General features: G+C 42.3%; 1 protein-coding gene across 3 annotated transcripts in view; it reads left to right on the top strand.

Annotated features, from left to right (window-relative positions):
• The window catches only part of EGLN1 (egl-9 family hypoxia inducible factor 1), a 57,482-nt gene that overhangs the window by 26,160 nt on the left and 5,175 nt on the right, over nucleotides 1-26,147 (top strand). For 2 of the 3 annotated variants that reach the window (XM_019419019.2, XM_019419018.2), the window contains exons 2-3: nucleotides 21,219-21,338; nucleotides 24,409-24,545. In XM_019419019.2, coding sequence (XP_019274564.2) covers nucleotides 21,219-21,338; nucleotides 24,409-24,545 — 257 coding nt within the window. The remainder of the gene's footprint in view (nucleotides 1-21,218; nucleotides 21,339-24,408; nucleotides 24,546-26,147) is intronic. The other variant, XM_019419020.2, reaches the window with a different exon arrangement.

Below are 26,147 nucleotides of genomic sequence, written 5' to 3'. Positions count from 1 at the left end.
TAGGCTTTGTGGAGCCTCCTGTGCCTGTGGAAATGCTCCTATGCTCGGAGAAATTGGTTTTAGAGGCCTAAGACTCCAGAGAGCCTTCTGGACTGTGGTGGTTGGCATATAGACAGTAGCTAAAACCACAAAATTGAGTGCAGTCCCCTGAGGGAAGAGTTTTACATAGCAAGAGTAATGCTAATTACAGAAGCCTTAGGGAAAACAAAACTCTTCTTTGGGGTGGGGGGGGGGGGGTGGTACTGTTGGAAGAAAAAGAAAACCAGAAGACTATTTTAGAAACAAGAAAGAATAGAGGTGCAAGACGATCAATAGTATCAAACACAGCAGAGAGGCTTCATTAGGATTGGAACTGAAAGATGTGTATTGCTTTTATTAAAAAAGGAGGAGGGCCGGGGCTCCTGGGTAGCTCAGTTAAGCATCTGACTTACAAGGCTCAGGTCATGATCTCGCAGTTTTGTGGGTTTGAGCCCCCCCTCAGGTTCTGTGCACTAATCACATGGAGCCTGCTTGGGATTCTCCCTCGCTCTCAGCACCTCCCCTGCTCATGTTCTCTCTGTCTCTCTCTCAAAATAAATAAATTAAAAAGGGGGTGGGTGTAATCTGGGACTTTGCCCACGGCACTTTCACTGGAGTTGAGACAAGTCAGAAAGCGGTGATCTGAGCAGGAATGATCAGAGGAGAGGAGGCAAGGGGCACCTGGGTGGCTCAGTTGGTTGGGCTTCTAACTCTTGACACTGGCTCAGTTGGGCTCAGGTCGTGATCCCCGGGGTGGTGAAATCAAGTTGCACTTCGGGTTCCCCACTGAGTATGGAGCCTCCTTAAGATTTTCTCTCTCCCTCTCCCCCTCCCCTGCTTGCACCCCTGCTCAGATTCCCTCCCTGCCCCCCCCCCATAGGCATTCTCTCTCTCTCTTAAAAAACAAACAAAAAAACCCCCCAAAAAAACAAAAAAGGAAGATGTAGCCAAGCACTCTAGATCAGCCTTCTCACACTTTAGTGGTGTCTCAGTCACTTGGAGATCTTGTTAAAGTAGTCTGAATCAGTGAGCCTGGGGTAAATCTCCAGGTTCCCTCCCAAGCAAGGAGAATGCTGCTATCCCAAGGACCACTAATTGCACACCAAGGCACCCCAGGGCAGACTGCGGCGTGCCATGGAATGTTTTTAAGTCTCAAGAGAAATACAGCAATGTCTCTTAGATGCTACAGTGTGAAATCACTATATTCCTTTTGTTGATGTCATACCTTTGGAAGGTGGATGTTCGGTGCTTGCTCTGATAAAAAAGTAAGTCCCACCTAAAAATAAATGTGAAACAGGAAATGAAGCTGTCTGTCCAATCTGATTCCAAGGTTGGGAAAGTTGTGCAGCGCCCCAAAGGTGCAAAATTGTTAGGACTTAAATGCTTGCCAGGTGGTTTGGCCCATACTACTTGACGAAGAGAATAGATATTTCTTTTGGCTTAGACGTGCCGTGAAAAAATTACTGAGACATTAATTACTCTGTGAACCAAGATAGTTTGAGAACCATTGAATGTTTCTATGTTCTTCATAGAAACTTAGCTGTGGAGCCAAGCAGTTAAAAACATTGGATGGTAGCTAATGGAAGAGCAAAGGAAGGTTTGTTTTGAAGTCGAGGAGACAGATATGTTAAATGCTGGGGAAAGGAGTAGTTGATAGAGAAGCAGATGTGAAGATACAGGGGGTAAACAAGTACTTGGAGTAAAAGGTCTCTGAGGAGATGAAATACGATGGATCTAGACATTGCTTTTTCTTTCTTTCTTTCTTTTTAAAAAATTTTTTTAATGTTGTTTTTGAGAGAGAGATTGTAGAGAGGGGTTGGGGGGGAGGGGCAGAGAGAGAGGGAGACCCAGAATCATCAGAAGCAGGCTCCAGGCTCTGAGCTGTCAGCACAGAGCCCGATGCAAGGCTCGAACTCACAGACTGCAAGATCATGACCTGAACCAATGTCAGACGCTTAACTGACTGAGCCACCCAGGCACCCCTAGACCTCGCTTTTTAACGTTTATTTATTTTTTGAGAGAGACAGACAGACCGTGACTGGGGGAGGGGGAGAGAGAGAGGGAGACCCAGAATCCGAAGCAGGCTCCAGGCTCTGAGCTGTCAGCATAGAGCCCAATGCGGGGCTCGAATTCATGAGCCATGAGATCATGTCCTGAGCTGAAGTCGGATGCTTAACTAACCGACGCCGACTGAGCCACCCAGGCACCCCACCGTGCTTTTCTAAATGTTGCTCCAAACCAGCAGCACTGTTTTGTTGGAGAAATGCAGAATCTCAGGCCCCAGCTTCAGACCTCTTGGATCAGAATATGGATTTTAATAAGATCCCCAGGTGATGTGTATGCATGTGAAAATTTCAGAAGCAGCTTGGGAGGCAGGACAAGCCCTATTAGGAGAAGGAGCACCTCTTTTACTTATCCCATCACCATACGTGTATCTTGTACGTGCCAGCCATTCTGATTAAGGCAAATGAGGTGGTGGGCTTTTAGATTTCGATTCAGATGCCTTAAGAAATGTGGAAGTAAGAAGCTGAGGAAGTTTCTACCTGGTTGCCTTAATTACCTCAGGGAAAGAGGAAACATCTCCATCTAGTGAATTAAAAAGTTGGGGCTGAGATAATGGCAGAGACAGCCTGCGGTGGGCGTAAGAGCTGCAAAGATTGGAGTCATTTAAATTTTCCCATTTGCAAGGTGAGGTTAAGGAAAAAATAAAGAGGGATAGCAAGAAATCTATCCTGGATATAGAAAGGCATGAGGCCACAAGGAAAAGATGAGGAACAGGAGGGGTAAGAGGATTAGAGGCTTCCTTGAAAAGTCAATGAGAAGGTTGCACCTCCTGGAGTCAGAGGGGTCCTGCCCTGTCCTCATCCACCGGGAAGAAGAGCATTCTTTCCTGTCAGGGCTACAGAGACTTGGCGGGACTCCGTGATTGATTGGGTAACCGAGGAGAAGGATGAGTCTGGAATAACTCCTAGGATTCTGGAATCAGAGACCACTTAGAACACATTAATCGGTGAAGCATTGATCCCCAGTGAGGGTTGTTTGGGAGGGGCAGAGGGAGTGATGGACAGTGTGGAGATAGGATAAGATGAGATTTGACAATGTTAAATTTGAGGCCAGGGGGCTAACCCATTAGAAATAAAGACCTGGGACTCAGGTCAGATATGAAGATGGATTTGAGGATCAATGATATAATAATAGCTTCTACTAATTGAGTATTTACTGCCTGTAGGTGGAAGGCTGAGCAGTTTATAGGCATTGTCATATTTGTCCCCTCATCAGCCCTTTTTTTCTTTTGCCACTTTATTTACTTATTTTTAAGTAATCCCTGCACCCAACGTGTAGCTCCAATGCACGATCTTGAGATCAGGAGTCGCATGCTCTTCTGACTGAGCCAGCCAGGCGCCCTTCTTATCAGCCCTTTGAGGCAGGTATCAAACTGCTTCATAGATGAAGACGTAGGCTTAAACAAATTACCCATGGTTCACGCGTCTCTTGAGTGCTACAACCAGGATTCGAAACCAGATGTCGCTGATTTCAAATCTGTGCCCTTCGCCGGAAAGCTCGACTACACCCTGGGTCACCAGCTTCTGGAAAGTGATTGGGACCACATGTGTCAGATCACAGATGCAGATATCAAAAACAAAATGAAATATCCCTTAAATGGGCTTGAGCAAACCAAAAAAGAAATTTATTGGTCCCCATAACTATAGATCCAGTGATCAACAGTCTGGCATAGTTGGAACCAAGGGCGCAAATTATACACATCAAAACTTGCTCTCTCAGCTCTTCTGTTACTCTCCTGTAAGCTTTCTTCACGTGACATCAAGTTGGCCCCAAAAGTTTTAGCTTTACAACCTAGAGATATACATAGGAAGAGAGCTTCTCTTTACCAGAAGTTTCCAAATAGAATCCTGGGGTTTAGTCCCACTGGCTCCAAATGGCTTGGGCCATGTGCCCATTTCTGAACCAATCTCTGACCAGGCTTAAGCCTCATGCTCACCCTGGAGGGTAGAGAGTGAACCTCACCCAAACATAGGATTGAGGACAGCAGATCGGGGTTCCCAAGGAAGCCGGGGGTGGGGGTGGGGTGGGGAATGGGAACTGGGAAAACAAAAGCAGGTGTCAGCACATGAGCAAGGATGAAATCCTCCTGTGTCCGTGTTTGAGGAGCATATCGGCAGTGCTGCTAATAGCTCACATTTATCAGATGTTTACTGAGTACCAGGTGCAATGCCAGTCCTTTATGTGCATTCTGTTTTCAGTCCTCATAGTACCCCTTTGGGGTGTATGTGGTTGTTAATCCCCCCATGGAGGTAGTAGTTGTGGAGCTGAGATTTGAATCCAGGCTGCTGGCTCCGAACCTTACTAGACCATTTTACTGCATGTTGCTTTACCCTCTGTCTGCCACCGTAACATTTTTTTGTAGGTTTCCCATTGCCACTTTTTGTGTATTACAGTTAAGGATTTATGGTGGGTGGAAGCATACTGAATCAGATGGGTCTAGGACATTTGTTCTATATAATATGCTTAAGAAATAACTTATAGTGTGACTTAACTAACATTTACCTTAAGTGTTAGAGTAGAAATTGCTTTTTTTTAAAGAATCTTATTTATTTCTCTTTGAAATATTTTGTGATATTTTATAGTTTCATCTCAAAGGTTTTTTTTTTTTATATGTTTAGCCCCAGTACTCTTTTTTTAAAGACTGTATACCATCCTTGAATATATAAAATTCGAGTTGAAGTTTTGCATTTAACATGTCTCCAGAGACTGTGACAACTTTTTGTTGTTGTGTTTGTTTAGCCTTTATAACAATAGTTTCAGAATCTTATCCAGGATTTCTATAAATGCTTTAAAAAATAAAAAAGCTAGTGCTACTGCAAGGCTGTTATTATAAAAAATTTATTCTGGGACGCCTGGGTGGCTCAGTCGGTTGAGCATCCGACTTCGGCTCAGGTCATGATCTCGCGGTCTGTGAGTTCAAGCCCCGCGTCGGGCTCTGTGCTGACAGCTCAGAGCCTGGAGCCTGTTTCAGATTCTGTGTCTCCCTCTCTCTCTGACCCTCCCCCGTTCATGCTCTGTCTCTCTCTGTCTCAAAAATAAATAAACGTTAAAAAAAAAAATTTTTTTTTTTAAATTTATTCTGAGGTTACCTTGTTCATTTATGAGAATTGGGTATTCACAAAATTAAAAGATAATATTACCTTATTTGAAATGCTTATTTTAAGCAGTAAAACCTGGTGTTTTGTAGTGACTAATAAAGTGAGTTTTTAGAAAATAGAAGTTATTAAGTATTGTTTACTTTTGGCACCCATGTTTTTTGGACTTTGTGATCCCAGTAATATTTCTTTTAATCCTGTTTGAAATGTCTGCTCTGTGTCATTATAAAAGAAGCAATGTAGGTTTGGAAATCGATTGGGAAACCCAGATTTTTGTCCTTTGGGACTCCCAGGTTTAAAGAGTTTGGGCCAGTCCTGTATGGTCTCTTCCAGTTTTGAAATTCCAGAGTTTTTGTTTTAAACCTCTGCTATATCAGAAGTGTTGCCACATGGAACCATATAGTCTTCAGATGAGATTGGAAGATTGTGCAGACCAGGTTCCATGCCTTAGAAATAAACCTGGCCCAGATTATGTGACCCACGATCTCTCCCCACTCAGTGGCACAGGGAGCAGAGACAGAAGCTTTTCTACAGCTTTGCTTTCCTTACAGCTGTACTGAGTTGAAGACGGCTAGCATTCATTTATTTGATGAAGGAAACACTTACTGAACATCTTATCCATTTAAGGCATTTTACTAGGCATGTTATTAGTTGCCGAGATATACAAATGAAGGAACGTGTATGAAAAGCCGTATATAATGGAGGCTCAAAACTGGGCGACAACAAACCTGGGTTCCCAATCTTCGTGATGACTTAGCTCTGCGGCCTCATGTGAACTAGCCATTCCAAGCCTGTTTCCTTGTCTGTAAGCGAGGGTACTAGAAGCAGGCCTTTTATAAAGTTGTGGCAAGGATTACATGAGATAATAAAGGTTATGCTTAGCATAGTGCCTGGCGCATAGTAGGCTCTCTCAGAGATTATGACAAAGGTGTTTATGAAAGAAGGAAGGAGTTAAGATTTACCGAACACCTGTTGTCTTGTTTCATTCCTAGCCCTGTGAGTAAATAGTGGTAATCCTAATTTTTCAAGTGAGGACACAGCTCTGGGGGCTTGGGACTTCTCCAGTGCCCCATAGCTAATGGTCGTAGCTAATGTTAATGCTGCTTGCACACTGGGCAGTGTTTGTAAGCAATTTTCTATGTACTAATGTATCAGCCGTGCAGATACGCCACTGTTATTTTCATTTTACAGACAAGGGAAATCAGGCCCAGAAATGTTAAATAACTTGTGCAGAGTGACCCACCTGGGAAGGGGCAAAATTGGAGTGTGAGTAACGGGCAGTCTGGCTTCATAGCCCCGTCTTGTTAATCTCAGTGTGCTTCCTTTATTTCATGTGGCCTTTCGGGAAGGTAAAAGACATTTTGCAAAGTGGAAAGCACCATGTAAAATGTGGTGCTATTTTTATCTGACTCGGGCCCTGTATTCCAGAGATTGCAGCCCACTGGGAACATCTTCTCTAGGTTGAACCTCTTCACTTCCTGCCCCTTTTCCTTACTGGACGTTGCCCTCAGCATTTTGGCTGTTTTTTTAAAAAATACTTACACCAGGGGCACCTGGGTGGCTCAGTCGGTTAAGCATCTGACTCTCCATTTCGGCTCAGGTCATGATCTCACTTGTCACTCACATGTTTGAGCCCCGTATCGGGCTCTGTGCTGACAGCGTGGAGCCTGCTTGGGATTCTCTCTCCCTCTCTCTGTCCATCCCACGCCCCCCCCCCCCCACCCCCCACCTCAAAATAAATAAACTTAAAAAAAAAATGCTCTAGCTTATCAGTATCCTTCCTGTAATGTATCCCCAGAAATGAGTAGGGCCTGAGTCGTACAGAATCTAGTTAACTATTTAATGTGGCTTAAGGTAGGCAGAGCTTTTTAGCAACACTTGAAATTTATGGTCAACCAGCCGTACTAGGTTTGTTTTGTTTTGTTTAAGGTGTCTGTTCTGCCAACCAGTCTTATCCCCATTGTGTAGTTCACTCCATATGAGGAGCATGATACCTGCCTCACAGGGACTCTGAGGATCCAGTAAAAAAGTGTAAAGTTCCTGGTGCAGTGACTGGCACGTGGCAATTCCGCAGTGTTGCTGGCGGTTTTCCCGTCGAGTGTGCTCACCTACACTTTTCCTGTTCACAGAAGTCACACTGATAAATCACAGTGTCTTTGATTCAAAATCATTGATAAAAATGTAGATTAGTTAAAGGCTAATGGCAGCAGACTCCCCTCCAGGCTGACAAAGGCCGAGATGTGGATTCATAGAGAAGTGAGCTATTAGTTTGTGCAGCACAGCATACTAGCCAGATATGTGAGGATTTTTTTCAAGACTCTTTTAGATGTATCTGGTTGGTTCTCCATAATTAATTTACTGAAAATTCTCTCAAATTACACACACAAGTGGAGCCTTTAATACTTCAGCTTAAGACTTCTTGCAACATGGAACATCCTTTTCAAATTCCTATCCTTATAGCAATGGTCCTCAGATTTTATCTTATGGCCCATAGGTCAGTTTGGTTAGAGCCACTGGGCCCCATCTGGAACCAAAATAAAACTTCCTCTTTTACCAACAGCACGTTTACACATAATATTGAATAAGAATTTGCCTACAGTCGATTGACGTGTCATGTTGATCGGATGAGCAGGGTAGATCAGTTATTAATAGGATTCAGTAAACATTGTGACATAAAGACAGCCTGGGCCAGCAGAAAACTGTGGATCAGAGAAGCAGGTGGCTCTGAAGAACAGGGGAGAAGCAGCAGAGTGGCATAGATGCTTGTCTGGTGGGCAGTGGGAACAAGGGTTGGAGAGAAATCCTGGAGGTTGCTAGTTACTGGCAATATGCCTGAAAGTCTCTAGGTATAAAGGCTTACAGAACTTAACTTCTTAATACTTGTTGTAGAAATCTTGTGTTTTATTTAGATTCTTTTTCTAAACCATTCACTAGGTATACTTGAACATTCTTTTTTTTTTTTTTTTAAAGTAGGCTCCAAGCCCAACGTGGGGCTTGAGCTCACAACCCTGAGATCAAGAGTCGCATGCTCTACTGACTGAGCCAGCCAGGTGCCCCTACTTGGATGTCCCCCCCACCTTTTTTTTCCTTAAAATAGTTTTAAATCTAATCTCTACACCTCATGTAGGGCTCGAACTCACAACCTTGAGATCAAGAGTTGCATGCTCCTCAGACTGAGCCAGCCAGGCATCCCCCCCGTATTTGAAGATTCTTAAAAATAAGCTGTGCATGGGCCCAAAATAAAGGCATATGGTACTGAATGAAAACCAGTCTGTAGTAGTAATTTGGTAACTTTGTGTATATGCATACATCTCTTTTGCCTGGCTAATTCGTATTCTTCTTCCAAGACCCATTTTTCAAGAAGCTTTCTCTGACCCCAGCTTCCCCTTCAGTGGACTAATAGTGCCTGGCCTGGTCGTTTCGTTGGTTGTGTTGAAATGATTAGTTTTCCTTTCTGTTCCACTGGAATATAAGTTCTTTAAGACCAGGGACTGTCTTCCTAAAACTGTGCGTTATGCATGCCCCAACTGAACATGTTCGGAATGAAACCCCTGATCTCCCACATCCCCCCATACCCAGAGTCATCCTCTCATACCACATGTCAGTCTTTCTGGAAATCCTTTTGACTCATCCAATCATTTCTTAACCACCGTGGCCCAGATAGTCATTATACCTCACCTGATTTAGCTCAGTGGCCTTCTTAACCAGTCTTCGGCCTTTCACTCTGCCAGCCTTCAATCCATTCTGTACATCAGGGGTCAGTAAGCATTTTCTGTAAAGGGCCGGCCAGATGGTGAACATATTAGGCTTTCTGGACCACACAGTCTCTGGCATAGCCTCCCAGATCTGCTGTTGTAACATGAAAACAGCCATTCAAAATGTAAACGAAAGAGTGTTCCAATAAAACTTTACTTACAAGAACAGGCAGTTAGCTGTAGTTTGCCAGTCCCTGCTCTACATGGCGGCCAGGCTACTCAGAACCCTCCAGTGGCTTAGTCTTTACAGTGGTCTCTATAAAGCTCGACGTGATTTGTGCTCCCAACCCTGTTTCTCTGATGTCATCTTCCGTATCCCCTGCTTTGCTCTCCTCTCCAGCCACACTGACCCTCCTTTTCCTCAGACATGCTGGACACAGTGTGCATGGGACGCTCACTTCCTCATCTCTTAAAATTTTGTCAGATGTCAGCTTCTCAGAGAGGTTGACCTGACAACCCTATTGATAATGCGACCCCAGCATTGTGTTCCCCAGTCCCCACGGTGCTTCCCCAGTGTTGATCTTCTGACATGTATTACCCAAAGGTGGTCATTTCTTTGTTCTGTTCATTATTGTATCCCCAGGATCTAGAGCAATGCCTGGCATGGAATAGGTGCTTCGAAAATATTTGCTGAATGAACAAATAGTGGATATATTTTAAGTTGTGGGTTTTTTTGTTTTTTGGTTTTTTTTGTTGTTTTTAAGTAAATTCTTCTCCCAACATGGGGCTCAAACATACAACCCTGAGATCAAGAGTCACATGCCCCTCTGACTGAGCCAGCCACATGCCTTGGTTGTTGTTTGTTTTTTTTTAATGAGTTCTTGTTTCTCTCTCACCACCACCAAATCCTGTTTCACATTTTTTATTTGATCTTTAGTTTTATTATTTATTTATGTATTTATTTAGAGAGTGCACACGAGCGGGGGAAGAGCAGAGAGAGAATCCCAAGCAGACTGTGTGCTGTCAGCACAGAGCCCAGCACGAGGCTCAAACCCACAAACTGCAAGATCGTGACCTGAACCAAAATCAAGAGTTTAGACGCTTAACTGACCGAAGCACCTAAGCGCCTCTATTTTATTTTTTTTTTAAGCAGGCTTCACGCCTAGTGCAGGGCCTAACACGGGGCCCGAACTCACAACCCTGAGGTCAAGACCTTGATTTGGTTGTTTTGCTGCTGTTATTCAAAACTTGGCCACTTGCTAATCAGAATCCTATGGAGTGCGTGTTTAAAATTCCAGGTTCCCAGGTCTCAGTCTGTGCCTGCTAACTCATGATTTCAGGTGGAGGGTTGGGCAGCGTATGTTAAGAAGTACATCCAGTGATTCTTACTGAACATATCTGGCTACACTGGCTTACAAAACAAAGCTCCTGAGCAAGTCAGGAAGAACTTTCCTGACCCCTGCTCATCTTTTCTGCCCCATCATCTGCTCTGCACCACACAGTTCATCTCCCAAAGGGTTTACCCAGGTGCATTTCTCTTGGGATGCCCTGGTAGTTCTTTTTGTAGATACTCTGTTTCCTGTCCTCTGCTGGGAATTTCCCCTGACTCTAGAAACCATGTACTTTTATCCTTCAAATTCTGCTCATTTGTCACTTTCTCCACAAAGTCTTTTCTGAGTCCCCATTCCCACAAGAGCATTCATGATCTTTGCTGCGTGGGTACCTTGTATAAGACTGTTGTGTTTATCACACTGGCCTGGATGCTTTTGCATGATGTTTCCCTGTTGTGATTCATCTTGAATAGATTCAGTTGTTTGGGTATTCGGTTCTTTTTTTGTTAAATGTTGTTTAGTGTAAATATATATAAATATATAAGTATATTTATACCTCTCTTTTCTAGTACTGTAGTCATTTCTGATATCTGCGCTAATAATTGCCTACCTTATGGATTTGAGATGAGGAAACTGGACTTAATCTCACTGGAGTAAGATTTTTTTTTTTTTTAAGTTTATTTATTTTGAGAGAGAGGGAGCCCATGTGTCAGCGGGGGAAGGGCAGAGAGAAAATCCAAAGCAGACTCCAAGCTAGTCAGTGCAGAGCCCCATACGGGGCTCCATCTCAGGAAATACAAGATCACAACCTGAGCCAAAATCAAGAGTCAGGTGATTAACCAACCAAGTCACCCAGGCGCCCCTAGAGGTTTTTTATTAGAAGCTTTCAGCATTAACCAATGATTGTGTATATCCAGTAGTGGTTAACCCCTTGCTCCAGGACAGATATCAGGAACCTTCAGTCCATGCCCTCCAGTCCACTAAAACAAACACGCATTACACTCTGTGCTGAAATCATTTAAATAATGTTTTAAAATCACAACTCTCTTGTAGACTCTGGAATTGAAGTTTTTCATTGGTGTCCCCATGTGGACTGCAGTGCCTGCTCAGGAGGCCTAGGGAAGTGCTGAGGCAGGTGTTTGTAATGTTAAACAGCTGAGTGTTTTGTTCTGTTTTTATTTTTCTTTTAATGCTAAATTGCATACTCTGCCAGGGAGTTCTATTAATAACATAACACGTTTACCATAGCTGTCTGAGTATGTATGTTACCACTGACCCCTCCTTGCATGGGCTCGAATGAAATAACATAACTCCCTCCCTGGGTGGGGATCAAGCTGAGGCTTGCCTGGGATCCCCAGCCTTCTTGCCGAGAGAGGTTGCTCTGTCCTCCTCCTCAAGTTTGCGGTTGGTTGGGGGACAGGGGCGTTGTGGTTGAGTGGCATAAATACAGAGCCCTGCTTAGGAGCCTGGGGGAAGAGTTGTGCAGAGTTGGTGAGATTGTAGCCAAGGTTAGCAAATTATAGGTCTCTGTTCTGATGGCAGGGTTAGGCAGCTCAAATAGAAACTGCTTCACCAGATAGATTCCTAATTTATAAAGTATAACTTCACAATTCCTAAAAGGGAAATGGAGAGTTAGTAAGGCAGCATCATCGTACAGCTCCAGATTGCTGGAGTAATCCAGTAATGCTGCCTACTGGGAGCATTGCCCTTCAGCAAGTCGATTTTTAAATGTATATTGAAGTTTTTTCTCTTAGGATAGAATTAGGGCCCAGGAAGGAAAGTAGTGTGTGTGGTGTTAAACAGTCCGTCATTCCTGAGCCACGTGGGGAGTAATTTGGAACAATGCTGTTTATTATCTTTGCTTTTGTTCCCTGCATTTTTCACATTCCTATGAATATAGTCAGAAAGTCTCTTGGACTTTTTAAAACTTCAGTTTATGTTAATAATTAATGCGGCCATACTCTGCCTTCGTGCACAAATAATAACTACTTTGTATTAAAATATTCTGTAGGAGCACAGTAAAAATGTTGAAATTTTCCTGTTATGTGGCAGAAGGCTAGTAGTAGCTAATGAACTCCTAAAGTTCAGTAGAGAAAGGATAACCGCCTGGTAGGAAAGCGAGTAAATGATGTGAGTGAGCAGTTAACAAAAGAAGAATTTAATGGCCAATAAAAATATGGAAAATGTTTGCTTTCACAAATTGAGATGTAATTAAAATATTAATATACATGTTTACCTATCAAATTGAGCAGTTTTTAAAAGAATAAAATTTAGTAGCCAGGATTGGCAAATGAGTAGGAGGATGTGTATACTCCCAGCAGAGCTGGTGGGGGTGGAAGCTAATATAACCATCCTGGAGAACATTCTGGCAATAACAAATTTTTAAAGGCTTATAATTTCACTCTTAGGAGTTTAATTTTAGGAAAGTATTGAGGATGTTTACAATGACAAGCTCCAGAACTGTTGTTGATCCCAATATTGTTTATAACAGCAAGAAACTTTTTAAAAAAATTTTTTAATGTTTATTTATTTTTGAGAGAGAGAGAGAGAGAGAGAGAGAGAGAGAGAGAGAGAGAGAGATGGAGCATCAGCGGAGGAGGGGCAGAGAGAGAGGGGAAACACAGAATCCGAAGCAGGCTCCAGGCTCTGAGCTGTCAGCACAGAGCCTGATGTGGGGCTTGAACTCGTGAATCACGAGATCATGATCTGAGCCGAAGTCGGATGCTTCACCGATTGAGCCACTCAGGCAACCCAATAATAGTAAAAACCTCTTAAAACATTTTAAGAAACAACCTAAATGCCCCTATTAATCCCATTTTGTAGTATGTGTTTATCATGTACAATTAGTCAATGAATAATTAGTCAAAAAAAATCAGCCATAAATCATTTACAGTTATCAGCCTTTGCCTGGTTATTTAACTGTTTTTGCTGTGATCAGGAAAGCAAAGTTTAATGAGCTTTTATTCCAGATGAGTTTATGCCATACGAATCTGTGCTTTGTTTTCTTCTCTCCCTACACTCTCTTCCTTGGCAATGTCTGGGAGCCACACGGCTTCAGCCCCTGTGAAGAGGCCGCCTAAGTCTGCATCTCCAGCCATGACTCTTTTTGGAGTTCCAGACTTGCATTTCCAACTGCCTTTTGAACATCTCCGCCTGGATGGCCCATCGGCATGGCAAACTCAGTGTGTCCAAAAAAGGAACCGGCCTCTCCCAAGCCCATGCTCCCTGCTTCTGTTCATGGTCTGTTAATCTCAACCAGGCACAGACCCTCGTAAGGCATCTTTGGTTCAGCCGTGTCTCCCCCGCCCACCGTCTGTGAAAACCTTACCAAGTCCTTTCCCTTTTTCCTGGCCAGGATTCCTCCCCATTGCGCCCAGCCCTGGCTCCCTCTTTTCCACCCTCCCCAGAGACCCTCCTCCACATCACACTGTTTTCCCTTTCTTGATGTGTCGCAGTTCTGCGTGTTTCAGTGTGTTCTGGCCGGTCTTCTCAGTGTCCTGCTTGTTCCTGCTCCCTTGAGTGAATCCATCTTACATTCAACTTGCCGTGTTCTGATTATGTTGCTCCCTTGCCCAGGATGCTGGCTCTCCTCTGCCTGTGGAGTAAGAAGGTGCTCAGGTTTGTCTGCAGTCTGGCCCCTCTTACCTCTTCTCAAGAACTCGGTGCGCTAGCAAATCTGAACGTTCCCTGTCACCAAACGTGTTCTGTTATTTTCCCGTGATTAAAACTGCCCTTGTGAAATTCATTCTGTTGGAAGTGCCCACTTTCCACCTTACAGATTTCCTTTTTAAGCTTAGTGCGTATACGACTTCTCCCATAAACTCTGCCATGATCTGCCATAACACTTTCCCAGGACCTCCTTTTCCATTCCTCTCTTCCTCTTTAGAATGAGTTGAGTTTCAGTGAATGTTGATCTTCTGAAAGGTCTTTATTGCCCCATGTGGACTGGAGGCTTTTGTACCAAGAGAAAAACTGGCCTTGTTCTTACTGCCCAACCCTGTTTTTCAGTGCTAGTTTCATTTTTGCCATGACATGGATTTGCAAAATTTGCCTCCCAAAACGTAAAGTCTGGGTTTACTTATGGTGAGATATTTATTTATAACATTAAGCTTAGCAAATAAGAGATTAAAAACGTTAATGCGTGTAGATTGCCCTCTTTCATTACCCCCTCCCTCCGAAGTAGTTAAAGCGGTGAACAAAATTCATGACTTTCTATAAAGTTTTTAGTGGTATTTTTTTGGAAATGAGATTTACCTAAACCGGTGTAATTGAAGTCTGCAGTTTTAAAATTAGGTTATTCTTACAGTACGTGCTCTTACTTCAGTTCTTTTGATGACCAATTATTTTTCCCCATATTTGAATTAGATGTATATAACCACAGAGGTAGCGATGATGGGGCCGGGGGTGTGCTTTCAGAACGGATGGGGAAGAGACTTAAAAGGTAAGGTGTCCTATAGAGCTGGAAAACATCTGTACGTCTGAGAGTTGAGCATTATGCGAGAGTCTGGCATATAGCAGGCGGGGGAATCCTGTAGGAGCCTGTGTTACGGATCCCATCTGAACCTCTCAGACTGAACACAAGCCTCACTGGGGCCAAGAATTGAAGAACACAATAGGCAGAGTGATTTTTCCCTCCAGATTGCCTCAATTTATGTCCCACCTCCACCGCTGAGAGCCTTTGGCAAGATTTTTATTCTCCTTGTAGTTCAATTTTCTAACCTCTAAAATGGAGAGATTAATTGTACCTTCCTCATAAATTTGCTGTGAAGTCTAAAGGAGATCGTCCACACCTGGCTTGCAGGCAGGGACCGCTAGTGTTAGCTGTCAGCATGGACAAAGGGCAGAGGGCTGTGTACCCTTAGGCGGTACATTGTAATAGGATAGATTTTCAGAGCATGAACAGTTTCCCTTCATCCAGGGAAAATAGTACTTTGACAGCCCGTAAAATTTTAGTTCTCTTAGCTTCGTTTTTTTTCTTTTGTTTTTTGAAGATTTTGTTTTTAAGTGCTCTCTACGCCCGACTCAGGACTCGAACTTACAACCCCGATATCAAGAGTTGCATGCTCTACCGACTGAGCCAGTCAGGCGCCCCTAGTTCTCTTAGCTTTGAATCCATGTTTTAAAATAATTCTGTTCAAAAAGGAAAAATTTTTTTAAAGTTTCCTGGTTCAACTTCATATTGAATACAAGTCTTCCAATGCCAGAAATAAATGTCTTCAGATTCCAAAGAGGTATCACAAACCTCTTCCTTCCTTTTATTCTCAGAGTGAAAAACAAATTTATGGTGTTTCTTATCTTAAGAACATCCTCAATCATGTATATTTTCATATCAAAAAGGAAAAAATAGTATTTAATTGTTTTGCTTATGTTTAAATAGGCTTTTCCCAGTGGGAAATTGAAATATTTAAAGCTGGCATCTCAAAGACATGGCAGATTAGGATCATACCTCAGAATTGTAAATGAGCATTTGCATTGTTTGTTTGTTTGTTTGTTTTTCCGGGCAAATGCCTAGATTCTTCTGCTATCCTCAACCCCAAACCTTAGAGGAGTGCAGGGTCAAGTCTAGTCCTGCTTCTCCTGGGAAAGGACAGAGGACAACCAAGGAGTGTCATTTCAATCCCTGATAAGCCTCATTTTGAGTTTTCTTGATAGACTTTAATGCATTTCCTTATCCTTAGAACTAGTACATCTAACATAAATCTGTTGGAACAGTTTTATCTTTTACAGATGTGACTTGGTCCATTCAGACTGCCATAACAACAGCAACAACAACAGCAAAACCAGATTGGGTAGTTTTTAAACCACAGAAATGTATTTCACAGTCCTGGAAGCTGAAAAGTCCCAGATCAAGGTGACCAGCAGGGCCTAGTGAGGGCCTTCTTCCTGGTTCATGGCCAGCTACTTTGCCCTGTGTCTTCACATTGGTCAGAAGGGGCAGGGATCCCCCCAGAGTCACTGTTATAAGGCACTAATCCTATTCCTGAGGGCTCCACCCTCATTACCTCTCAGCACCTCCCAAAGGCCCCTCCTGTTACCATCATCTTTGGGGGTTAGGATTTCAACATGAATCTGGGGTGAACACAGACATTCAGACCAAAGCAGTGTGCTTTATCTTAGAATAATCTTTCATATAAATCCTAGAATAAAAAAGCTGCCTTCTTAAAAGCTTTCACAGTGGTCATACCCACCCAAGGACCACAGTGGCTCACCGTTGCTTCCCTTTCATGTCCTACTTCCTCTGCGTAACTTTCAAGATTTCATCCTGTTTCCACCAAATGAACTTCACCATTTAAGTAGTTAAGTAGTGGAGCAGATCAATAAAATACCCCACAGTCACTTAACTGCTGTATTTGTTATGCTCTTACACTCTGCTTTTCTTCCTGTCACCTTTTCAAATCACATCTGTCCTTCAAAGATAAGCTTCAGTCTTATGTGTAGCCCAAAGCCTCATCCCCTCACTTTTTCTTTATCCTACACAAATACTTCCTTTTTTCAGGATTCTTTTTCTGTTTATTATTTATACGACTCAGTTTATTTGTTTTGTGTGTGCCTATTTTTTTTTTTTTCTTTGCAGTTAAGTCCTTTGAGACAGCTACCATAGCAGGCCTTTTTGTAGTTGCAATATGGTAGGTGTGCCATAAATAACATTTTTTTTAATTCCTTTTTTAAAGTTTTTGTTTAAATTCCAATCAGTGCCATAAATATTTTTTAAGGCTGTTGATGACATCTAGATTAGAATGAGTGGCTATTAGTTGCTTTACCAACTGATTCATAGAAAAAAAAGTGAGTTTACTAAAAGTATTATGAATAAGAGCATGTTAGGTGCATATTGAAAGCAAACAAAACAAGAACAGCAACATCAGAGTCTTTTTACACAAATATATATAAAATGCACTAGGAAAACAAAAGTACCAATTAAGAAATAGAGCATGAATATTATTTCAAAACTGGAAGAACTGGAAAAGCTATGTTACTTTTGAGGAATTTTATTCATTCATTTTTTTATTGAGAGAGAGTGAGCAGGGAAGGGGCAGAGAGAGGAAGAGAGAGAGAATCCCAAGCAGGTTCCAGTGCAGAGCCCACCTTTGGGACTTGATGCCACAACCCTGGGATCATGCCTTTGCCGAAATCAAGAGTCAGACACTCAACTGACCGAGCCACCCAGGTGCTCCATATTTAAGGAACTTTAAATTTTGATAATTCAGATATTTTAGGATAACTGTTTAAATATGAATACTGGCTGAAGACAGTTGTAGCTGCCAGATTTCATGAGATTAGAGAAATACCTTTTTTTACTGTTTTTAAGTTTTTATTTTGATTCCAGTTAACATACAGGGTTATGTTAGTTTCATGTGTACAATGTAGCAATTCACCAGTTCTACACGTCTCCCAGTGCTCATCAAGACAAGTGCCCTTCTTAATCCCGAGCCCTAGAGAAATACCTTTTTGTGTTTTCTACAGTCCAAATGAGAGGAGTCTTGGTATGTGCGTCAGTTACTAAATGCACTGTCCCCATATCAGTATTTGAATGAATTCATCCAGACCTTTGCAGGTTTCCTACAGGATTTCTCTTTCCCCAGAACCCCCCAGAACCTCTAGGAGTGCCCCCCCCCCCCCCCCCCCCCCGCCTGGCTCACAGGTTTCCTGTGACAATCTGGTTTTTCTGGGTATGCTTAGGCTCTGCCCTCCTAGTGTCTGCCTGCAGGGATGTGCTCTGGGGACTCACTCCTGGCCTTGCTTCCTCAGTTGCAAACCAGCATGCGGGGAAATGCTGCCCCTAGTTGAAGGTTGGGGCAGAACCGCCTACTTTGGTCTCTTCTCATTTCTTTTTTTTTTAATTTTTTTTTTTTAATGTTTATTTATTTTTGAGACAGAGAGAGACAGAGCATGAACGGGGGAGGGTCACAGAGAGAGGGAGACACAGAATCTGAAACAGGCTCCAGGCTCTGAGCAGTCAGCACAGAGCCCGACGCGGGGCTCGAACCCACGGACCGTGAGATCATGACCTGAGCTGAAGTCGGACGCTTAACCGACCGAGCCACCCAGGCGCCCCGGTCTCTTCTCATTTCAATGCCTCCCCCCATCCTCCCCCACTCACTTCCCCTCCTCCACCCCCCCCTTCCCTTACCTCTACATAACCCCAGAATTCCAAGGAAAGCAGTTTAGAAGTGACCAGTACAGACAGATCCCACGTCGAGCCATAATCCCGCTGTGCAGTTTTGTTCTGCTCTGGGGTGTCTGGCTCATCCTGACCATTGCTGAGAAACTTCTTTCCCCTTTTTAATAAAAACCGCTCTTTCACCTAGTATTTCCATTTTGGGGAAGACTTAACTCCATTCATCAGATGATACAGGTAGAGAACCTTGAAGTCATCCTTGGCTCTTCCCGATTTCCACTTCCGCTTTGTTAGCAAATCACCTTGCTTTTCTGCCTTCAGAGTATGCCCCACTCTGCCAGCCTGGGCAGCCTCCTTTTCTGTTTCTCTGCTAGAAACTACAGCGGCCAGCTGGCCGCCTCTGTTTTCTCACTCTTTCTTCCCCGCAGCCTCATGTAGCGGTTCGGTATGCCTGCAGTATACCTGGCTCTACTGTCACATGACCCTGAGTGTGTTAATTAGCCTTTCTGGGACTCCGTTTCCCTCACAGTTAAATGAAGACCAGGATAATGATACTTTTTACCTCGTGTGGTTGTATCAGAGGAGTTCTTACACGCAAATCTCTTAGAACAGTGTGGGCAGATGGTCAGCATCTGGCAAACGTCAGCTAGTAGGTGATACTGAGGTTATTGCAGTTGCCATGTCTTATGCATCCAGAACTGAAACCGACCTTCTTGAAACATTGATCAGATATGTTTCCATTGGCTTTGTGTCCCTTTTAGAGCAGTATCCGAAGTCCTTACCATGGCTTGCTGAACCCTTCCTAATTTGCCCTTGCTCACTCTAGTCCAGCTGGCCTGCGATGGTTTTCCACTTGGCCCAGCCATTTCGGCCTTTGCTCTCATTTTCCCTCAGCCACAGTGCTCACCCACAGATATTTGCACAACCTACCACTCCCTTCATTTTAGTCTCTGCTCAGATGTGAGCTCCTCAGAGAGGTCTTCCTTGATTTCTGTTCTAGAAATCATCCTGTTTTCTGTGTCCTTTAACTTTATGAAAAGATAACTACCTAACATTATATCTGTTTGTTTATTGGTTATTTATTCACTACACTAAGTTCCATAATAAATGAAAACAAGGGACTCTGTTTTGTTCATCATTGTAGCCCCTCCCTACCAAGGCCTTTCAGGTACATAGTTGATGCTCAGGGGGTGTTTGCTATGGGATGGATGGGGTGGGGTGGTGGGTGGATGAACAAAGAAAGATTTTCCCCTTTGTTCTTTGCTCAGGATATGCTCAGGTTACCAGATAGCTGGAGAGGCCTCAGTGAACTTTTTTTAAGATGAGATCACTTTAGAGAAGACTTCAGGTTGGGTGTTTTGGTTTTGTTTTGTTTTATTTATTTTGTGAGAGAGAGAGTGTGCATGCACTCGTAGTGGGGGCAGAGAGAGAGAATCACAAGCAGTCTTCCCGCTATCATCATGGAGCCTGCCTGACATGGGGCTTGATCTCACAAACCATGAGATCGTGACCTGAACCGAAACCAAGAGTCGGACGCTTAACTGACCGAGTCCCGCAGGCACCCTGAATTTTGGTACCTTCTTATACTACTGTTCAAGGTCTGCTACCCATGCCTTTCCTAGCTGCTAGTGACAAGGAAATTATTTGGGTTTATTCAATCCACTGAGCTCATGCTGTTCTGCCTGTTACTACCAACCTCAAGTCCCAAGAGAAAGCATGTAAGTCTATCTGGAATCAGAAAAAATAGAGACGTATGGAATGTTTACCAAAAATTCTGCTTCTGAAAGAGCTGTAGGTCCAGGCTGTTTATGAAAATGTGATTTTTTTTTTTTTAAGCCTTCAGGTTTAAAATGCTTCCTAGTCTCTCAGAGATGGAACACTGAGTTACTTATTCACTAATCAGTTGAATATGAATTTTAAAAATTAGCATTTGCCATTTATCCTTTAAATAATGATGTAACTTAATTAGTGTGTAATAACTTTATACTAATTCATTGACATTAATACTGACCCTATTAAAAAAAAAATACTGACCCTATTGACTTCAATCCATGAAGAGATTGGAGAAGTGAAAGATTTCGGGAATAAGTGGTGACCATCTTTATTTTTGTTTTTTGCATAATTCCTGAGGTTTTTTGTTTTTAATCACTCTTTCTAATTTCAGTTGGTTACTGTGTACTACGGTCGTAGAACCTATGAGTTCTTTTAGTGCTTTTCTATTTTAGACCTCTCTTCACCTTCGTGTTTATTAACCCAACGGTCTTCTGAACTACATCTTGTTATAATCTGAGTGAAAAAACGACTTTCTTTCTGGTTTGAGGAGGAGTGAGTCACGTGCTAATTTTACACTTAGCCTTTTTTTTTTTTTTTTTTTTTTTTTTTAAGTCACTGACAAATGAGTTAATGTTTGGAGTTGAACTAAATTCAGAGACAGTGTCAGATTGGGTGTTTGGCCTTCAGACAGTAATAATGTAGGTGTTCTTTGGTTGAGCTCAGGGATGATAGAAGTCTCCCCTGGAGCAGAACAAAGACTCACTTGATCTTGATTATCAGTACGAATGAAGGCGCAAGTAGTTCCTGAATCCTTCTGACCTTTGGGGTTCTAAGCAAGGGCACATGGCTTGTAACAGCCAAGTGATACTCTCTGATTCTTCGATGTCAGTTCTTCCCTTCACCGTGAAGCAGATTTCCCCAGGCTTTGGATTACTCACCAACCTACCTTTGTAGTCTTTGTGTCAACGTAGAATATCTTCGCCTTTTCTTACCTACAAAATACGGTTTTTGTTTAGGAGAATGTAAGTGTAAAAGTAGTCCCAAATCAGAGATTTCTTTTATAAAATGTTTTCCTTTTTATTCATGTATGTATAGACTTTTAAAACCATCATCGTTATTATTACAGGCTATGGTTGCTTGTTATCCAGGCAACGGAACGGGTTATGTACGTCACGTTGATAATCCAAATGGAGATGGAAGATGTGTGACGTGTATATATTATCTTAATAAAGACTGGGATGCCAAGGTATGCAGCTTGCTTGACCGTTCTTTTTTTTTTTTCTTTTTTCTCATAGGTATTAAGACTCAGATTCCTCTTAGGTGAGACTGTCTTTCACACATGGAATAGTTTAAAATTTCTTAGATTTGTTTCAGTCTTGGGTATTAGGAGTGGATCTTTGTAAAGTGAAATCTAATAATATGTCTCAAAAAGTGGATTCCCTTGTTTTCAGATATTAGAGCATTCATCCAAATGTAACATTTTGTTGTTGTTGTTTTTTCTCTTTTAAGTAAGCTCTACTCCCAACGGGGGGCTCGAACTCACGACCCCGGGATCAAGAGTCGCATGCTCTACTGATGGAGCCAGCCAGGTGCCCCCCCAAATTTAACCGATACCAAAATGTATTTAATTAAAATATATACGTTTTAGTGGCTTTTATAAAAAACACTTCTGAGAACACTTGTTTTATAACGGCTTTTGAGGGAGATTATATATAAATATTATGGGTTATTTCCTACTTCTTCTTGTTGCAGAGATACTGTCTGGCATTGAGTTATTGAATTGAATATTGGAGGCAGGATTCCTTCTCTCCTGATTCTGGAAAAACTAGAAGTTTATCAGTGCTGACAAATCCTGTAAAACCTACTAGAGTTTACAGTACATTTAATTTTCTCTTGTTTTAAGTATTTATTTCCTTATATTAGCCTGAGTTTCACTTGAGTTTAAATGATTGAAACCTCAGAAGTATGTCATGCTTTGTTACTGCTTTGTAGGTTGTTTAAACTAATTTTGGGTTGATTTTTTAAAATCTGTATTTACTTTTATTGAAGCAAAATATTCAAATAGAAAAATGAACACACTGTATATAATAGCCCTGTGGATTTTCAGAGGGAACACACCTGTATAGCCAGGGTAATTTTTTTTAATGTTTCTTCATTTTTGAGAGAGAGAGAGAGTGAGTGTGTGTGTGTGTGTGAGCGAGCGGGGGAAGGGCAGAGAGAGAGGGAGACAGAATCTGAAGCAAGCTCCAGGCTCTGAGCTGTCAGCACTGAGTCTGACATGGGCCTCGAACTCCCGACCCATGAGATCATGACCTGAGTTGAAGTCGGATGCTTAACTGACTGAGCCACCCAAGTGCCCCAGTAATTTTTAAAAATCAAATAACCTTTAAACACTTCCCTCCCACAAACAAACATATACATAGAAATGGAAAGCACCAAGTCTTAATTATGTAAAAACCTAGTCCTATCCTAAATCATACCCTAAAACCTAAGGCATGCTCACAGTGTTGTTCCAGTAATCTTTCTGTGTTATACTGATTTAAAGATTTTCCTCTGGTTTTGCCCAAGTTCAAAATGAAGGTAAGTTTTACTGCTAAGTAGATGTTGAGGCATTACAACGTGCATGGTTTTTCTATTACAGCTTTCAAAGTTTAAAAGAAAGAAATTTGGTCATTCACCTTGAGCCCAACATACAAAACAGATTGATGTAACTTCGGTTAAAACTTAAAAAATATTTCTCCCCAATTCTGTGAATATCTTGACAGCTAGAAATATGTTTGAACAACTCCTAACTTCTGTATTTTGTTAGGTTCTTTCTAGGCTGATCTCCTTTTAATTTTGATATGACCTAGCCAAGGTCATTAATACGTAGTTTCTAAATTAGTACATAAGAAGAAAAAAGTCATTAGGATTTTTGTATATAGATCTAAAAGCTTCCATTGCAAGATTACACTGAGTATGTACAGCATGCCAGACATCATTCTGGATGCTGGAAATAGACCAGAAATAGAAATAGCCCTCATGGAGCTTGGAATCTAGTGGAGGGAACAGATGAGTACATTAACAATTGCTTATGCCCAGTGCAGGATAGACTGCTGTGGGACCACATAGGGGGCCACCTAATTCAGGGTTCAGGGAAGGTTTCCCACAGGGGGATTGGAAGCTTTAATTACGTGTTTTCAAATATTTTCAGCAGATCACCTGTGATATTCCCAGTGACTCCAGTCAAAGGGCAAGGGGAAGAAAGGATATGTTCTTGGTCACAGTCTAGAGATTCTTTAGATGTTTGCATGAGTGCCACAGGAATCCATCTGAAGAGAGCCTGAGGAAGGCAGGCCAGGGTACACAGTAGCTCAAATTTAACTTAAGAATGAGCCTGATAAACAGCTTGTCTACAGATTCTGGGCATAGGCTCAACCTCCTTGATGTCTTGATTAAGTATGAGTTGCTTTCAGTTTTAGAATCTACCTGCTTAGGAGTTCGGTTCTTCAAGGGTAAAGAGCTACTCAGTTGGGTGGGTTTTGCCTCACTTTAATTCCCCCCAGATTGTAAGTACCACAAGGACAGCATCTGTGTGCACTGTTCCCTCCTCTGTCCTGAGGGCCCGGCACAGGTCCCAGAACAGTAGACACTCGGTTGGTATGGGAATAAATAGGTGAGTCCATCTGATCCCAGATAGAGAAGGATGTATATTTGGGTGAATAGTAATTATCCTTTCTGGATGGAATCCAGTGCTGTAAGCAGCTAGCCGTCAATGTGTGAGGCCCAGTCTTGCAAGGGAGAGCCCCCATTTCTAATAAAATGACCACAGTGATGATCATAAATGAGGACACTTTCTACTGATAGGTTGAATTCCTTAAGTAAGAGCCATTAAATTTGTGACTGTCCTGTTAATTACTGTTGAACGTTAAAACACAGTAAGCCCTTTATTTGACATACTTAACCATTTATAGTAATTGAAACGGACACATTTTTAACGAATAGGCTAATTAAGCATATCATTAGCATACCTAAATCAGAAAGGTGTAATGACTAGTTTTTAAAACTTCCAAGTGTCATGTTTAAGCCTTTTGAATTCAGAATATTCATCTGTTTCACCAAATATTTACAAAAAAGTCCCTAAAAAAATGAATTTTTCCTCTTATCATTGCATGTACTTGGAATCTCAGCTCCTTTTCATACCTTGTTAATTGGAATGTATTTGTGAATAATCCAGTTAAGAATTTTCATTCTGAAATGATCTCCCCCTGCCCCCCATCAATTTAATTTTATAGTATTCTTACTCTCATACTCAAATATTTGGCTCTTTTCCTTAGGTAAGTGGAGGTATACTTCGAATTTTTCCAGAAGGCAAAGCCCAGTTTGCTGACATTGAACCCAAATTTGATAGACTGCTGTTTTTCTGGTCTGACCGTCGCAACCCTCATGAAGTACAACCAGCATATGCTACAAGGTAGTATTGCTTTTAAGAAAAATTTGGAAAAGACTGTGGTAGAAGAGGAGGGGATAGATAGGATATACTTGAAAGTTTTCTGCTATCTTCCTGTTCTTGAGTAGTCTTTATCATAATGCTTCAGTCATAACTTTTAACTTGGATAATTTTACATGATTTATTCCCAGTTCAGTGCCAAGCATTTGTGACTTTCTTTGCACAGCCACTTATGTTTAGGCTAAGAAATGGAAATACAGGCCATCTGTCTCCAGCCCTGTCTCCTTGTCTTATGCATCTCTAACTACTATCCATTCTGCAATTCTGTGATAGTCATTTGGGGGATAGAAGAATTCTACAGAGAAGGAAAAGGGCAGTTTTTTAAAAGAGAGTGAGGGAAGAAAAAGAGGGATAATGTAGAAAAATTTTACAAAACAGAAAAATCAGAAGCACTCAGAGTAGAAGTGAGGAGGAAAAAGTTGCCATGTGTGGGAGTTCACGTTAGCCAAGTAACTCTTCAGCTTTAATAGTAAGCATCTGTGAGCCTTATTATATATTCTTTCTGCCATTTTCCTACGTTGAAATGTTAAGAGTATTAAAATGGAAGATGTTGCGGACCTCATTATAAATATTTATAGAAAAATAGCACTGTTTTTCAGATACTGACTTTTCATTACAGAAGGGACCTTGAGCATCATGGTAGTGAATTACCGGCATGCAGTGGGTAGGTGGGGGCAGAGGAGGCCTAGCCTCAGATACAACAGGAGAAGAGTGGGCTTTACCTGGTGATGCTAGGCGTGGGCCAGCCCCAGTGCAGCTCCAATTCCAAAGACTTTGTTGTCGTCTCTCTTTTTCCTTCTTTGCATTTTTTTTGTTTGAAGTAATCCCTATACCCAGCGACCTCCGAGGCCAACAGTTGCATGTTCTACCGACTAAGCCAGCCAGGTGCCCCTCTTTTCTTCCTTCTGAGCTGTGCTGCCTTTAACCCTGATTCACACAGCTAGTAGCAAGCCTAGTAGTTTGTGGTAAGATATCCTAAGAAGCCACAGATGGAAACCAGGGGGGATCCTGTCCCATCAGATGATGTGCCCGTCCTGACTCTCCCATCTCTCCTGCTGGCACCCGGTGCCCGTCTCTGCTCCTGCTGCTTCTTTAAAACCCCTTTGACCTAGAAACGGCTTCATAGACCTTCCTTTTTATGGAATCTTGAGTATGGTCTGCTTGTATCGTTTCTAGATAAAGAGAGAGTGGGCACTGTTAGGTAGTAAATGCCAAACAGCTGTGGAGAGTGGATGCTACAGGACGTTGGAAGAGGGAGAGAGTGGCATTAAATGGAAAAGATGGACTAGATGAGCCAGGTGTCACAGTGAAGAGAGGAGCTCAGCTGGGCCCAGAATGACCAGAAGCGCAGAGTTAATGTGAGGAGAAGGACTCTTGAGTAGGTTGATGGGAGATCAGGGCAGAAGAATAGAATGGCGTGTGAGTTTTCAGCTGTGTTCTGGTGAGGACTATGGGCTAGAGAAGGGGTTGATCCAGATGGGAGGACTCCGATTACTAAGTAACTGAAAATTTGGGGCAATATCTGTGCACCTTTCCCATTGCCAAGGCCACTGGGAAAAATAGAAG

This window comes from Panthera pardus, unplaced genomic scaffold (genome assembly GCF_024362965.1).
Source record: "Panthera pardus isolate Hobbes unplaced genomic scaffold, ASM2436296v1 HiC_scaffold_22, whole genome shotgun sequence".
NCBI classification, from domain to species: domain Eukaryota; kingdom Metazoa; phylum Chordata; class Mammalia; order Carnivora; family Felidae; genus Panthera; species Panthera pardus.
The sequence above is the reverse complement of the archived record's forward strand: the minus strand, read 5'-3'. Positions and strand labels throughout refer to the sequence as shown.